Below are 13,190 nucleotides of genomic sequence, written 5' to 3' on the forward strand. Positions count from 1 at the left end.
ATCATATTTATTGTCTAACTATAGCATACACAATTCAGTGATGGCATGTATTCTTTAAAAGAGAACTGATGATATTCGAATCTTGGTAGTTTGAAAAGCCAAAAAGCCAAAACATTGTTGCTTAAGAGTTTAAATTCTAAAAATCATTGATAGAAAGAAAGAATTTATTTAAATACAAAAAATTCCCCAAGCATCATCTTTTCATTTTATGGGTAACCCCTGCAAGGTTTATTAAGTCAAGCCTGAGGACAATGATAAAAGTGTATTGAGTCATAAAAATATTTGTTTATTCAAATTAATCCATATTTACTCTTATTAAATATGTTCCTAGTTAATAAAAAAAAATCTCCAATTTTATCCATCTAAGCATATATCCATCTATTCTTATGATTTAGGAAAATGTATTCAAGCATAATTATGACTTTATTGGTGTTTACACATTTTACTTATAATTTTCTTTTAGCACATGAAATTATTTCTAACACATTTAGGCATTTTAAGTGACTCCAGATTGTTTTGACACATCTTATTGTTTTATAAATATTTGATAGCATTCATATTTTTAAACATGCAATCTTTATCAGTTAATTATGTGTTATAATTCCAGAAAGCACTGCATTATGATGGAATATTCCTGAACAATAGCAAGTGACAAAAACTAAATTCAAGTCATATTTTTCATAAAATACGTTTAGTAGTTGTCAGCTCTTCTTTACTATTATAGTTATGCATAAAGGAATATAAATTCTAGGTCCAAAGGATTAAAACTTAAAGGAATATAAATTCTAGGTCCAAAGGATTAAAACTTAAAAAAAAAAAAAAAAAAAAGGAGGGCAGCCCAGGTGGCTCAGCGATTTAGCGTGACCTTGGGCCCAGGGCCTGATTCTGGAGATCCGAGATTGAGTGCCGTGTTGGGCTCCCTGCATGGAGCCTGCCCCTCCCTCTGCCTGTGCCTCTGCCTCTCTCTCTCTGTCTCTCATGAATAAATAAATACAATCTTAAAAAATAATAATAAAACAAAGGATAAAACTTTTAAAAAGTCAGTTTTTACTCAAATACAATTGATTCTTATTAGCAAGTTTCCATGTAAACATTAACATAGGATTGACATGTGCTACATGTCAGTGACTATCAATTTAACATTATGGGTTCTTGAAACTTGAGAACATGACCAAGTTGCCACGTGGTACCTAATTTTCAGCTGTGTCAGGTTTATACTGTGTTTGAAGATTATTACAAAGCTTCAAAATTTTTTAATGAACATGACTGTCCCTTCCTTCAGCTGCTGCAAAATTCTGCTCCACAACTGGGAATTCAAATGTGTTTAAACCTGACAAATATTCTAGGTTCAGACTGTTTGCAAAGTTCCGTGAGAAATTCCTGCCCTTACACAAATGGATACTTTCATTATGTTATTTACCATATTCTGTACAAAATACAGTCAATGGGATTCCACTGCTTTGTTGCACTGATGAAATTTCTGAGCTGTGTTTTCCTTTAAAACCCAGTTAATCCATCCAAATCACTTGTTCAAATCTCAAGTCTATTTTCTTACTTCTTACATGAGTTACACACTCAGCGGTTTTATAAAGCATGAACTAGTTTCCAGGTTACGGGTTATTGGAGAAATACAGATTTCATTATGTAAGGTTTACTTTGTTTTTGAACTTCATCTTTTCCAGTGGAAATAAAGCTTTTCAGTATTGATGAATAGTAATGACAACAAAATACCACATATAAGTATATTAACTAAAATAATAATTATAAAATGAGTATTTTTAATCATTCTGCCATAAATTGAAATTTTATGTATATGTTTAAAGCCATCTATGAGTTCCTCCTCTCTCTACCCACAAGAGATATGTTTTCCCTTTTTTTTTTTTTCTTTTTTTTGCTAGGGAGATTTTTTTAAATCAAGTTTTCTGTAGGTTTTGGCAACAGAATTTGTGATCTGAATATGATACAGATGTGTTTCTTTTTATATTTACTGCTATAATATTATACATATATACATTTATTAGGATTACACTGGCCACTGAATAATATAAATTGCCCCATCAGGGAGATGTTGTTAATTAGAGACACATGCAGATTTTCATTTGGGGCATTTGTTAGGTTTATTTATTTAAAAAAATAATGTATTTGTGCATGTTCACTATAACTATTAAGTTTCCATGTCCGAACTTTTTTTTTTTTTTGGATGGGAGACTCTAACAGAGAGATAAATTCCATTCTCTGGGTTTGAACAGCTCAGAGGCCAGTCATGGCTTTAGAACTCAGTGTTGTACCATGGGAAAGTTATTCAGTCTATGTCATAATTTCCCTATCTCAAGTTTGTATATAAAAATCATACTTATGTTATAGAGCTATTGTAAGAATCATATTCAATGGGTGGAGGAAGTAAACAGCAGAGTGACACATAGGAAAATTTCAAAAAATAGTACTGTCACTACTTTTATGACTGGCATTATCTCTTCTTTTAAGCATAAGGAGGAAAAAATGGTGAGATGGATTTTGATTTCTGTTCCCATGTTTTTCTTAATCTATGCTATGAAATACACTATTACATTTCAGTTTTCTGGGACATCAAATTCTATGAAACTATAAGTGTGCTAAAAGATCAACTTCATTTTCCAGTAGGCAATTCTCAAAGTCGAACTTTTCAGGGCTTTTGCAAAGCCAAAACTATTTTCATAATAATATGAAGGTGTCATTTGCATTTTTCCCTCCTATTCTCAGATTCTTCCAACGTAGAGTTGTAGTTTTCGACAGGTACATGACATATGATGTAATGAGTGATATCACAACAATTCAGTGCAGAAGCAGATATAGACATCCAACATCATCTTTTCAGTTAGACATTAAAAAGACTTGCAAAATGCAAAACAATGTGTATCTCTTCATTTTTTAAAATATGGCTTTAAGACTCTTATTTATGGCTGCTTATAAATGGTTTTATTGTGGTTATTTTCAACAAATTGATAAAGAAACATCTTTAATTTTTCTCAGACTTAATTTGTAGTGTGAAATAGGTGGATATAGAAATCTAGGTGGCTAGGAATAACCCATATAAACAAAAGCTTTTGAGTTCTCAATAGTTTTGAAGAATGCAAAGGGGTTCTGAGTCCCAAAAAGTTTAATAACCATGTCAGTTTCTATTAACAGGTCTATTAGCAGGTCTCTCCTCATTCATGCATTGTATTGCAAGATAATACAAAAGTTCCTGGCTTCAGTAAAAGCCTCACCACGCCTGTCACAGTCAAGACTGGCAATACATGCAGCATCTAGTTTCTTTTTTCATCCCCCGGTGAAGACAGACGCATGTACTTTGTCTTTTCTGGGTCAATTGTTAATCTAATGGAGTATAGTGGCTCCAGAAAGTGATCCATAATTTGTTTGTTCCTTGTGAGTTTTCCTTTTGCTTTGTTTTTCTTTCTCTACAGAGAAAGGACGCAAGCAAGAATTACTTGCAGTCTTGTAAGAGGGAAGTATTTCCCAGAGGATTTTCCAATCAATACGGCACCTTTAAGTACGTGAAATGGACTGAGAAAAAATGTATTTAATGCACATGCCTGTCTCTGTCCATTAGGACAGCTGCTCATGAGTAATAGTGTATCGTGATAATACAACGATGTTATTTCTCATATATAGCACATATATTACATAATTTACATCAATCATAAAATTTGGTTAATTTCTAATTCCTGGATAGACAATAATAACAAAAATAGTCAATGCTAAAAGATATTTTGTGGTGATGTTTGTCTTCCTCTGATTTAAATTGCCATTGCTTTAGGATTTAAGTTATGGTTAGGAGCAAATTGTAATTATATGATGGAGTGATTTGTAACCAACCAAATAATTCACTAAGTGTTTTTATAAAGTCCTTCAGTAGTTGATATTTTTCTTTTTACTTTTTTTTTAATATTTTTTTTCAATTTTTATTTATTTATGATAGTCACAGAGAGAGAGAGAGAGGCAGAGATATAGGCCGAGGGAGAAGCAGGCTCCATGCAGGGAGCCCGATGTGGGATTCGATCCCGGGTCTCCAGGATCGCGCCCTGGGCCAAAGGCAGGCGCCAAACCGCTGCGCCACCCAGGGATCCCCTATTTTTCTTTTTACTTTTAAGAGATCCTAAGCTTATCTTTCTTTTTGAAAACTAGAAAAAAAATCTCTTTCTTTTAGGTAAAGAAAAATATAGACAAGAGTAGTTAGACAGTCCATATTGCATTTCTCATTTTGGAAAACTTAGCAGGGGAAGATTTCTGGTTCATGAATGTTCCCATGTTTTGCACTTTGTCTTTGGAGCTAAAACTTTTTTACACAAAAGTAGCATCATTCCACTGCACGTCTACAAGATCTCTATATTATGTTCAACTAGAATAAAACTTATTCTTTCATTCTTGCTAGAAAGTGAGTGATTGTGTCAAGCTCTTATTAGCTGGGTACTATTTGACCGGTCAGAGTGACATTATCTAAAACCAGTTCCTTTTGAGTCTGTATACCATGTCCTGAACTTCTGAAGATATGCTGAAGAAACTGAATGCAGATCTGCATGATTAATTTACATTTAAGGACTAACATAGCAAAGTTTATAACATAATAGAATATTTGTGCTATATAATGTTAATGGGAATCATATATATAATTATATATGTATATATGCATGTATACATCTAGCATATTATATATATGTACATATATATGTGTGTATGTATATGCACATATAACTGCAAATGGATATTTCTTATCAAATCACAATTTTGATTTGAAAAATTTTTTAATGAAATAATGTAAAACACTAAAAGGTTAGGTTGATGTTAGTATTTAAAGCAACAGTAGAAGACTGGTTAGTGAAAATACCAAGAATTTGATCATGGTTTAATTGGCATTGTGTAATGACCAGTAGAAGGCATGGTCTCTACTTCTCCACAATGCTATGACTTTCTAAGTTTGATGCAATCAGAAGCCTTATGCTCTGAAAGTTCTTTTTCATTTTAAAAAACTGATCAATATTATTATGAGGCAGTGATCTGGTCCTGAGAATGTCAGCATTTTTTCTCTAAAAATAAATTCATGAGAAGTTTATGGAACTCACAAAGCTGGTATATATTAGTCAATTTTTCCCAACCCCTCATGCAATGTATAATAGTCTGGCCAATGAAATGTGAATAATTTCAGGCTGAAGAAGTTAAAAGCTGACTTGCTTGCCATATCCCTTTTCCTTCACTTTGGTGACATTATAGATCACAAAGCTAATCAGATTATGGTGTAATGTATAAGCTTCATTGTAAGATTTCCCTGCAATTTCTATTTGTATTTTGTATTTTTTTGGCTTTCAAATCATTAAATGTCCAGCATTTCCTAAAGTAGACTTTATTTCATATTGACCCTATAGATATTCATCAAAATACTGCCATGTTGTAACAAATGTAGCAAATACTATGCTATATAATGAACCACCTTGTATCTCTCCTTGAAGCTTGAATGTAACATATTCAAAAGTTAAGATTAATTCATCAGTGAGTAAAATGGCTTGAAGTTCTTTACTTTAGAGCTTATAAAAACCAAAACAGTTATTAAGTTAGGACATATATGATATTGCTAAACTGCCCACTAAATATTAATATATACTTTACTAGATTTTATTTTATTAGATCATAAAAAAACATTGTAGAAGAAAACCAAACAGTGGATCTTTTAATGTATTATTTTCAAATCATATAGTAAGATAAGTTATCAATAAGAATGATTTAGAATAAGAACTTTAACTTACTTGACTGAAATTTTTAGAGAAAATTTCTTTATAAATATAAATATAAATAACATTTTTACATTTCCAGTATTTTTCAAAGTGGTTTGCATTTAATAGTCCCTTTAAAATATTTGTGAATAAATGGCATATTTCCTCTCTCAACAATGTCTTTCTATACTCCTGCAAACCACAATGATGACTAGAAAAAGAACCCAGAAAAGTAGAGGATGCTGTGTTTCAGGCTTAAATATCCATGTGATTAATAGGATAATACATATTAAATTCAGTAAAATCAATTTAGATTACAAAGTCCTGGCTAAGCTATTCTGATGCTCATGTTTAAAAATAATTTTACAGTTAAACAAATTTTTATGGTTTTAATACTTGCATATAAGTACAATGACATTATGAGAGGTTTATCATTTTTAACTCTCTTTCCAATATTTATCTTAGAATGCCTGAAATTGGAATTCCCCAGTTGGTTCTCTCTGGGATGAATTTTCTCTTGGCCATGGTAGAGTGGCAAGCGTACAAACAGAAAACATTACCTCAGTGGAAATAAAAATGGATCTCAGAATTATACAGTTCATATTTGTTATTATTCTATCATTTAAAAATAAAGGTAGAACATTTTTGGAAGCTTTAGTTAGCTATTATTTTAATTACTTTTTATGAAATAATTGTATACACTATTAAGATTCAGTGATTCCGCAAGCTGGCCTATTATCTCTGGCCACCATTACTATTATTACATGCAATCATTTCTAATTGTGATGCCTTGCCAGTAACTGTGGCTTTGTAAAAAAATAATTTAAAGATGCCTATGAATCCAAATCAGGCATATTGTCTTCCCAAGTATATTATGTTAAATCTTGTTTATTCTAAGAAACAACAAAGGACTCTGATGATAATTGCCCATGAAATAAAAGATTTAAAAACTTTACCCAAAGACATTTATCTTATATGTCTTAAAATTATCTGCAAAATATACTAAATAGCTATTATTTCTCAAGGACATATTCTCTGTCAAAATAATGAAGAATAAGCAAATTTTTGATTGATGGTGAATAATTACTGAAGGTACACATGTTAAAAAATTAACAGAAGATTTTATTTTATTTTTTTTTTATTATTTTTTTTTTTTTTAATTTTTATTTATTTGTGATAGTCACAGAGAGAGAGAGAGAATGAGGCAGAGACACAGGCAGAGGGAGAAGCAGGCTCCATGCACCGGGAGCCCGACGTGGGATTCGATCCCGGGTCTCCAGGATCGCGCCCTGGGCCAAAGGCAGGCGCCAAACCGCTGCGCCACCCAGGGATCCCAACAGAAGATTTTAGATAGTCAAAAATATTTTTGTATAATGAATCTCAGGGTGATTTTATTATTTTTTTATTTTTTATTTTTTTTTAATGTATTTATGATAGTCACAGAGAGAGAGAGAGAGGCAGAGACACAGGCAGAGGGAGAAGCAGGCTCCATGCACCGGGAGCCCGATGTGGGATTCGATCCCGGGTCTCCAGGATCGCGCCCTGGGCCAAAGGCAGGCGCCAAACCGCTGCGCCTCCCAGGGATCCCTCAGGGTGATTTTAATTAAGCTTGAGATCTCATATTTTTAAAGGTAGCCTGAAGAATATCATATTATTATTATTATTACATATTAAAATTATAAAATAAAAATGTTCATGGTCATTATCAAAGTCAAATTATAAGAAAGCATTGTTTTACATAGTCTAAGGGCATTTACATATCACGATTTTGCTAGAAGGGTGTCAACTGTATTTCAAGCAATGTGTCAAAAAATCTGGCTCACAGAGGTAAAATAATACATCCAATTTTTACCAGCAGTTAACCAGCAAAGCCAGATCTGGGCTCCCTGAGCTCTGACTACTTAGGTTTTGTTCCTTCCATTACAATGAAAACATGAAATCAATTTTTAAAATGCCCAGAGATATATTTGCTTGGTCTCGAGAGGGAAGAGAGCAGAAAGAAATGCTGCTTAACAGATATGTTAATGCTAGTTTTGGTAATGATTACATTTGTCTGTTCCATGTGAAATATCTAAGTGGAATAAAATGAGAAGGCATAATCACACCAAAACCCCTTTGCAAACCAGACTTTGAAGAAACCTACACAAAAGATTTCAGAAGCAACACATACCGGGGGGGGGGGGGGGGTGGTGGATGGTGGTGTGCCTCTTTATTGAGGACCAAACAGGGGCTTCAGTTCTCGAATTACTTGACACTAATGAGACACGGCCCTCACAGGTGGCAGTGACTCCAGCTTATGTGGGAAGCTATGACCAGGGAAGCCAAAGTTTGTCTAGGATGGATTGTGAGGCAATGTTTGGCCACTGCTTTCCAGAACTGTAATGATAACTTATTACATTTTGTTCCTAAGAATTTAACTAAAGCACGTGAGTAACTGGTCAAATACATCCTCTCCAGTCATTACCAATAAGAAAAATAACAAGTGGAAGCGGATACAGTTTATTGAGTGTAGACTATATTTAAGGAACTGATAGCAGCCCTACTGAGTATTAACAACTATCCTTATTTTTAAGCTAAGAAAATTGGGACAAAAAAAGAGGCCCTTGGTTATATAGTGGTGGAGACTGGATTTGAATCTAGACCCTTCAAGTTTATAACCTATTTTCTTAAATAATTTGATACATGCCCTCGATAAAGCAATGGTTTTTTATAATTTTCCTTTTTCTAATCTAAATCTGGTAGATTTAGATGATGTTAAATGGTGTTTAAGTTTGCTTTTATTAAAAACTTTTATTAATAAAAGTTTGGTTTTATTACTTAAATGGTGTTTAAGTTTGCTTTTATTTCTTTGACTTAATTTTAATTGTTTAAAAGCATTTCAATGTATTATAACCTACCTCCCTGGTTATATATCAATAATAAATCAAACTGATAAGAAGTAAGAAATATATTTAACGGTATCAGGTTTACAAAAGACAATATTGATTTATAACCAATAAAATATCGTCAACACAAACATGAATAAGATAATTATTAAAACTGATAGTCAACAAATCTACTAAAAATTAAGCAAAATAATTACAATATAAAAATAATGGAATTTAGTACCTTCTTCTCTCCATAATATGTTAGCTACTGCAGCATGTTAAAGGAAAAAGGAGAGAAAGAAAAATGAGTAAATAGAGCTTCAACTGCAGAATCATATAAATAACTATTAAAGAGGTCACAATCTCTAGGTTAGAACATGTACATAAAAGTGGTGATGGTGAATTCAACAAACGACTTTGAATTAACAAAACAGTAAAATGCTGGTACTAGCTAATAATGGTCTTTGCATTTCTGAAATTGCCAATTCTTCTTTGGAATAAAGATTTTGTTAATAAACAGAGAACATTTTATGCATCACTGGAAAGAATGGGATATTTAGGTTAATGTTATTAAAATATATCTTTAGAACAAACATTGGTAGTTAAAACTATTTATTTAAGACAGTATAGTTAAAAGTTGCTAACTGAAAAAAATATATTTTAAAAATTCTCAGTAGTCACAATATTCAATATTCCTACCTAATATGCAATATTCCTCAGCAAGAAGAGTTCCTTAAATAAAGGATTTTGAATACAGATGTAGCTTATTTTTAAGTAGTATGTTTTCTCTTTTTAAACCAGACAGAATGAAATATATCTAAATATATCTTGCTTAGTTCAATGCACAATGATTCCTATTAAATTGTTTCTGACAATAGGTTTATTAAATACTATATAAAAACTGAATCAATAGAGTTAAAATAGAATTAAGATAGAAATTAACAATTAGAAATATTCTCAGAGAAATGTCTGCCTCCATTACTAATTGAAAGTTGCCCAAATTCTGTTTTCAAAGCAAAATACTCTGTCAAAAGAAAGTTTAACTGATGTAAAAGCTCATGCATATCTAAATATTCCCTATTTTAACCATAATAAACCATAATCACTTTTTTGAAACTGTTTTTTTTTTTTTTTTTTAACTGAACCTCTACCATGAATTAGCAGAGCCAAGACTAGAGTCCAGCTCTCCTAGCTGGAGGTTGAAGGTCCAAGTCATCCAGTTTCAAAACCTGCTGAACTTTTCAAAAATAAATTTTTGTAAAGTAATATGCATCCCTTCAGGACATTTTCTGATGCTGTTCTTGTTGTCTACAATGTTCTTTTTTTTTTTTAAGACTTTATTTATTTATTCATGAGAAACACAGAGAGAGAGAGAGAGAGAGAGGCAGAGACACAGGCAGAGGGAGAAGCAGGCTCCATGCAGGGAGCCCAACGTGGGACTCGATCCTGGGTCTCCATGACCACGCCCTGAGCTGAAGGCAGATGCTTAACAGCTGAGCCACCCAGGCTACCCCTGTCTACAGTGTTCTTGAAATGAATATGAAAATGATAGATCCCATTAGCAAGGAGAGGACAGAGATGTCAATGACCAGCAGTTAACCTCAGTCTGGAAGTAGATGATCCTGCACCTAAAGTATTATTAGAATGTCAATAGTAGTCTCAGTGCATATGTCTTTCACTTTATCACTTAGGCATTTTATCACCTTACATCATCACAAGAATAAAGGTGAGTATGAGAGAGAGAGAGAGAGAGATCACATTCACATAACTTCTATTACAGTATATTATTATAATTGTTTTATTCTTAGCTATCATTGTCAACCTTTTAGTATACCTAACTTATAAATTAAATTTTATCATATGTATGTGTAAGAAAAATAAAAACCGTATATATGGAGTCTAGTAGTATAACTTGTTTCAGGCATCCACTGGGGGTCTTGGAACATATCTCCTGCATAAGGAGGAATTACTGTATTCAGAGAAATTTCAGTAACTGAGTATATTTGAAGGGCAAAACTGATAGAAGATGATACCAGAGAATTTTTCTATGAGTAGATCAAGAAAGTCTTCTGTACATAATACAGAAGAGATTAAATTTTCTTCTGTAGGCTCAGGGAAGGCTAAGCCATGATTAGACTTACCTTTTTTTATTTTCTGGTTTATAAAAAAGAGGGTAACTAGATCTATGTTTCCTCATATTTCCATTCATTTGCTCAGTGAGTACTGACTGAGTGCCCAGCCTATGTCAGACACTGCATTCAGTGATGCAATACACAGATTAGCACAGGCCCAATCTCCCAGTTAAAAGAGCTTATATTCTAGTTGAGAAAAAAAAAAAATTATTCAAACCACAACATAGACAAAATTTTAAATCACACATTTAATGGGTTATGAAAGAGAGGAACAGTACCATGATTGTGGATGGATTAAATACTGGGAAATATTGAAGGTAAGGGTGTGCAAGATGAGTAAGACTGAACTGAGTGAGAATTTTAAGGGTAAGGTTTCTAGATAGAAGAATAAGACTGCACAAATCTTAGTGGTCTATCAAAGGACTGCTAGTCTAAAGGAGTTAAGGACAGAGATATTTTCAAGGTAGGCAATCATTCATGAGAAAGTATCCGAAAATATACATGGCTTGTGATATTAACACCAAAGAAGATAAAATTCAAGGCACTTCATATTGAACTTAATATTGTATAAACTACAAACATATTAAAATATGAAGCAAATGCTATTAGGACTGGATACAAAATTTATAAATCTACAATTGTATTCTATTTCTCTAACTCATTGCTCTCAGTATTTGAAAAATTAAGAGAAAAAGACAAAGTTTCAAAAACATGATTATTAAGATTGAATTAGTATTTTCCTAATAGATGTACTATACAAACAGAATGTTGAACTATACAAAAGTGAGGCTTTTTTTTTTTTTAGATTTTTCTGGAAAATTTTTCAAGAGTACTCACGAAGTAAACTAGAAAATGAAAAGTCTCTATTTTGTAGGTATATTTCAATCTGCATAAGTAGCTTAGAAATTTTAAGACAACAATAAAACAAATATAAACATTTGTGAGATGTGTTTAAACATAAAATTCTTCCATAAATTAAATATATTTTTAAAAAATCATGTATGAGGGCACCTGGAGTCGGTTAAATGTCCAACTCTTGGCTTTGGCTCAGGTCTGATCTCAGAGTTGTGAAGCTGAGCCCTACATCAGGCTCTGCACTCAGAGTAGAATTCATTTGAGATTCTCTCCCTCTCCCTCTGCCCCTCACCACTGCTCTCTCTCTTTTTCTTTAAATTAAATAAATAAAATCTTTTAAAATAAATAAGAATAAAATGTGATTGTAATTCATATAAGACAACAAAAATGAGTTTTTAATATGTGGACCCAAAGAGTTTTGGCCAAAAGATAATACATACAGTTAACTGATGATTTATTGAGCAAAATAGAAAGAGGGAACAAGACACAGAGAGAAAAAGCAGAAGAAGCAGAAGCATGGGGAAGAAAAAAGAGGGAGAAATAAGGAGACAGGAAGAAAGAAGGAATGACTAGCTATGATTTTGAGTTAATGTATTTTTTCTTATTGTTTCAAAAAAGCTTTTATTTAAATTCCTATTAGTTAACATAGAGTGCAATATTAGTTTCAGGAGTAGATTTTAGTGATTCATCACTTTAATATAGAACTTTTGCTAATAAATTTGATAATCTGGATAATTTGATAATCTTCCAAAAATCCAAGGAAATATAAATATCCAAATTGAACACGAAAAAAAAATTGAATAAAACCTAATACTGACCGAAACATTTTTAAAAAGTTTCTTCACACACACACACACACACACACACACACACACAGTTTCTTCACAATATACTCTCAGGGTCTGAGGTTTTATAATGAACATTTACAAACTTTTAAGAATCATATAATTCCAGTTGCATTAAATATATTTAGACTCTGGAAACATTTCTATTTATCTCATAAAGTCAGCAAAGGTGATGCCAATAACTGATAACAGTAGTAAAGCAAAGGGAATTATAGGAAAACTTCACTAATAACAGAAATTAAAAATAAAATGCTTTGCAAAATTCATCAAGATATTAAAAGTTTGATCATAGACAGGAATCCCTTTGGAATGCAATAATATATTGGTAGGAATTTAGTTAAAAATTTAATTAATTTAATGCAATATATTACTATATCAAGTGAGAATAATCAATGAAATTTAAACAAAATGTAATCTGATAGAGTATGTCACCTATTACTAAGTATCGTCTAAATACTCTTCGTGAGCAAACTGAGTAAACTGTAATTAGGGGTTTTATGCTAAGTGAAAAAACTCAGAGAAAGACAAATACCTCATGAGTTCACTTACAGGTAGAACCTAAAAAGACACACAAACATACAAAAACAGACTCATGAATAAAGAGAACAAACTGGTGGTTGCCCAGAGGGAATGGGAGGGGCACGAGTGAAGTAGATAAAGACGATTAAGAGGTACAAACTTATAAAATAAACAAGTCATGGATATGAAAAGTACAGCATAGGGAATATAGTCAATAATACTGCAGTA

General features: G+C 32.2%; 1 protein-coding gene across 4 annotated transcripts in view; it reads right to left on the reverse strand.

The window, feature by feature from the left end:
* FSTL5 (follistatin like 5) overlaps positions 1-13,190 on the reverse strand; it is a 706,657-nt gene that overhangs the window by 90,737 nt on the left and 602,730 nt on the right. For 2 of the 4 annotated variants that reach the window (XM_038559135.1, XM_038559134.1), the window contains exon 11: positions 8,853-8,879. The exons of the other annotated variants lie outside the window; for them this stretch is intronic. In XM_038559135.1, the coding sequence (XP_038415063.1) occupies positions 8,853-8,879 (27 nt within the window). The remainder of the gene's footprint in view (positions 1-8,852; positions 8,880-13,190) is intronic. 4 annotated transcript variants of the gene reach the window in all.

This window comes from Canis lupus, chromosome 15, assembly GCF_011100685.1.
Source record: "Canis lupus familiaris isolate Mischka breed German Shepherd chromosome 15, alternate assembly UU_Cfam_GSD_1.0, whole genome shotgun sequence".
Taxonomy (NCBI): Eukaryota; Metazoa; Chordata; class Mammalia; order Carnivora; family Canidae; genus Canis; species Canis lupus.